This window comes from Oreochromis niloticus, linkage group LG18 (assembly GCF_001858045.2).
Source record: "Oreochromis niloticus isolate F11D_XX linkage group LG18, O_niloticus_UMD_NMBU, whole genome shotgun sequence".
Classification (NCBI taxonomy): Eukaryota; Metazoa; Chordata; class Actinopteri; order Cichliformes; family Cichlidae; genus Oreochromis; species Oreochromis niloticus.
This window is the reverse complement of record NC_031982.2, coordinates 8537495-8541188: the sequence shown is the minus strand read 5'-3', so window position 1 is coordinate 8541188 and position 3694 is coordinate 8537495. Positions and strand designations below refer to the sequence as shown.

Here is a 3694-nt window from a genome sequence, read left to right as displayed (position 1 = left end):
TAAATCTCTTATACGTCAAAAAAGACTTACAGTGCTTTTAGCATCTTTGCAGTATTTACAACTTTATTTGTATTCATTTTATTATTAATTTAGCCCATTTGTGATCTTTTTAAGGGCTATTTTGAGTCTCTTTCTGTTTTCTTGAGTGTGTTTGCGATTGATTTTCAGTTACTTCCTGTTAATTTTGGTTCTCTGACTGTTCTGAGTGTGTTTGTGGCCGTTTGACTGACAGACACTTTAAAACATGGATTGGAGATCTTTGCACAGCACATTTTAAGGCTCAAAACAGTTCAGGTGAGGCTGGAGGTGAAAGTAATGAAAGGTATAGGACAGAAAGCCTCAGGGGCCCCTCAGGATTAAGTGAAAAGTTTGCTACACCCAAAGGACCCTTTCTGATTGAAACTAGTTTTAATTTTTAATCACAGTAAATAGCTAAATAGCTTCAAGTTCAGTCAGTAACAACAAGAACACAGAGACCAAAACAACATCGGCTCCATGGTAACACCTGGGTAGTGCTGTTACTATCACCTGATGATTTTTGAACAGGATTCTCCAAACACAGTGTTTGCAGCGTTTTACCTGTAGATTTCATTTCCAAACACCAACCTGAACCTACAAGCATCTCTCGCTATTTGCTGTGACTCGACGAACGCTTTGGAAAAATATCGACAGCTAAACAAGTGTAACAGCGACTCTTCAGTGTTTCCTGAGCCCAAATGGACCCAACATTTGTCTCAGAAAATCTGGTAAGCTTTTCTCATGTGAGCAAGCAAAAGCTTTTTTTGAATTCTCTGCTCAAAATTTGTCTAAAGCTTTCATAATCTTCAGGAAGCAGAGTACATTTTGGAGTTTAACTTTAATTTTTATTACTTAAACATTTGTAAGCACTTTTAACAATACTCTGAACATTTGTGTTTTTATAACATCTGTAAGACTCAGTTTTTGCTTTTTTGTTGTGTCACCTTAAAGTTTTCTAATGCCACACATCACACTGTTTGATTGATTTTTCTAACTATGGACTTTTATCATTCAGGCATCTTGGGCAGTGCAGACTAGCGCTGCTAGCGCTGCTGATATGAAACAGCAGCAGGAAGCTAACAGGATGGCTGAAAGTGAAACGGTGCAAGAATTAAAAGATGCACTCCATTTTGCCACTCAGGAGTTGAAGACTGCAAAGGAGGAAAATGCATCTTTAAAGGAGAAGATTGCCGTCCTTGAAGATGCTCACAAAATGGAAGTGAGTAGCCTCCAAGAAGAGCTCAAACTCAAGGATGAGGCGCTTCAAAGATGTGTGAAGAAAAGAAGAGCTCGAACCAAAGCCTGGGTAGAACTCCTGCATGAATCGACGATAAAAGACATGGAGATAAACACCAGGGAACAACACTGGAGCAGCAAGTGGCAATCAACCGAGAAGAGCCTGAAAGAAGAGAAGAAAAAAGTGGAGGAGCTCCAAATTAAGAACAAGCTTCTGTTTGAGACATTACAGGAAAATCTGGATGAATCCAAGGAGGCCCTTCAGGTAAGCTGTCTCCGCTATCACTTCACTTTACCATAATGTCATGTTTGGTCCTAACAACTTCTGTCAGACTGAGTCACAGTTCAGTAAAATACATTTTACTCTGTCTACATAGGAGCTTGCACCCAATGCTGACCACCAGGAAGAAACCCTGGAAACAAATTCCCATGAGGAAAAACTGGAAAGCCACGTGGGAGAAGAGGAGGGAACGGACAAACCAAGAAAGGACAAGAAAAAGCAGGAAGAAAAGGAGGAAAAGCAGGAGACAGAAGAGGACATCGAAGAAAACCTTGAGAGAAAAAGTGACGAGAAGATGGAAGATAAAACAGCAACTGAAGATCTAAACCCAAACCTCTGCCTGGTTCCCATCCCTCTCACTCCCTCCGACTCTTGCCCTTTACCCCCTGTCCCTACACCCCAACTCAACCCCTCTGCCTCCTCCCTACCTTACCCACTCTCTCGTGCTCTTTCCTACTCTACACCCAGCTCGTATTCTTTACGCCACACCCTTAGTCTCCACACCTTCCCCCAATCCTCCTCCCAACCTTACTCGGTCTCTCGTGCTCCCTCCTACTATTTACCCTTGTTTTCCAAACCTGTGCAGCCCATAAACTCTAATGAAATTTTTGATCTGCTTTTTTGTTCATTTTAAAATAAACATGTGAAATTTCATTGAACTTACAGTCTTTGTTTGGATCTTTTTTTAACCTATAGCAAAATATTACAGTTTTGTCCAGAAGAGATTTATTAAAAAAGTATAATCTCATTTAAGTGATCAAGAGTCTCTTGTCAGAAAGGTTTAACAGTTTATAAAGGTTAAGTTGACAGTGACCGACTTTATTTTAAAGAGCCCCAAGATAAGAAACGTGTTGCAGTTAAGAAGCAAGAAAAAAGGTATTTTTATTATTGTGGCTTTCAGATGCTAAATATCTAAACCTGACATATGGCACTATTAAGACCTTTGAATGGGTGAAAGCTAGTAATGAAAAGGCCTCCTACTAGCATGTATAAAAAATGAAGCTTCAACTTTTATTCCATATTTGATCTTCTTTCCTTTTAATCATCTACATGTGAGAACAAGACAAAATTATCAAAAAGGATTCATTTAATAATAACAACAAAAGACTGTATATAAAAGATAGACATAACCCGTGTGACCAGTTGCCTTCTGTGTTTTAGGAGCTAGTATTGGACTGTATTTGAGCAAGATGGTGAAATGCTAAGTTACCATCTGAAGCTGTCTGGCTTGGCTAATAAGTGTATCAAACACCTTTTGGGTCCAACACACAAACATGGATGCAATGCAAAAAACCCCCCATCTGAGCATAAGAGACTTCTTGGATGCTCTGTTTCTACAATTTGCTGCACAGTAAGCCGTATTATGTTAATTAACTGCATTAAAATGCACCAAGAGGCACCGACACCACAGTCAGGAGTAGACAACTAACATGGAGCAGAAATTTCTTTATTCATATAAATTCTGGTAGCAAACCGAGAAACCCAGAATCTGAAAACCAGATTTGTTTGTAAAACATTTGTCTCTATTTCTCTTGGTTATCCAGTGTGAGATATTCACGCAGCTCTATTTTACTTGGCGCTCCGCTTTTAAATAGAGATGGACCGATCCGATATTACGTATCGGTCCGACACTGACCTAAATTACTGGATCGGATATCCGAGAGAAATAAAAAATGTAATCCGATCCATTAAATATCACGAAAGCACCTCACAAAACTTGCGACATGGCGTAACTCAGCTCATAACCTTAGCACGTCGGAGCAGTATGCATCACCTGATAGAGTGCTGTGGCGTGCGAGACCTGTCGGCGGTCTGGTTGAGTATTTGGGGCATCGCTACCAAACCGGCATTTCATCTCTGAGAAAGGTATCCCAGAGAAGTAAAGCAAGTGTGCAAGTTCATCTCTGAATGTTTGTAAAGCATTCCCACGTTAAGCTTAACAACCGAAATATGGAGCGACTGCCTCGTCTCTCTCCCTCCCTCTCCTGTTCCTACTTCAATCAGAAAACTGATTAATGATCAGCTGATCGGCTTTTCTGTCGCGACTCCGTCTGTCTTGTTTGTTTTTGGCCCACTTTGCACCAGAAAGAGGAAACCAGCGGCTAAACAACAACAGCACATTTAAGCTTGATAAGCTGTTGTTAGAATTTATTTAATATT

The 3694-nt window shown here is 40.1% G+C and overlaps 1 protein-coding gene across 1 annotated transcript; it reads left to right on the top strand.

Moving 5' to 3' along the window:
• Nucleotides 1-513: 513 nt before the first annotated feature.
• Nucleotides 514-2190, top strand: LOC106098822 (glutamic acid-rich protein). Its single transcript, XM_019347433.2, has 3 exons — nt 514-746; nt 1034-1519; nt 1632-2190. The coding sequence occupies exons 1-3, from the start codon at nt 717-719 to the stop codon at nt 2166-2168; spliced, it is 1053 nt and encodes a 350-aa protein (XP_019202978.1). The 5' UTR covers nt 514-716; the 3' UTR covers nt 2169-2190.
• Nucleotides 2191-3694: the final 1504 nt, after the last annotated feature.

Bases quoted from the DNA above. Each gene is read 5' to 3' on its own strand.
- LOC106098822 (XM_019347433.2), top strand. From the start codon at position 717: ATGGACCCAACATTTGTCTCAGAAAATCTG. The intron at 747-1,033 runs GTAAGCTTTTCT...TTTATCATTCAG, and splicing joins CATTTGTCTCAGAAAATCTG to GCATCTTGGGCAGTGCAGAC. The intron at 1,520-1,631 runs GTAAGCTGTCTC...CTGTCTACATAG, and splicing joins AATCCAAGGAGGCCCTTCAG to GAGCTTGCACCCAATGCTGA.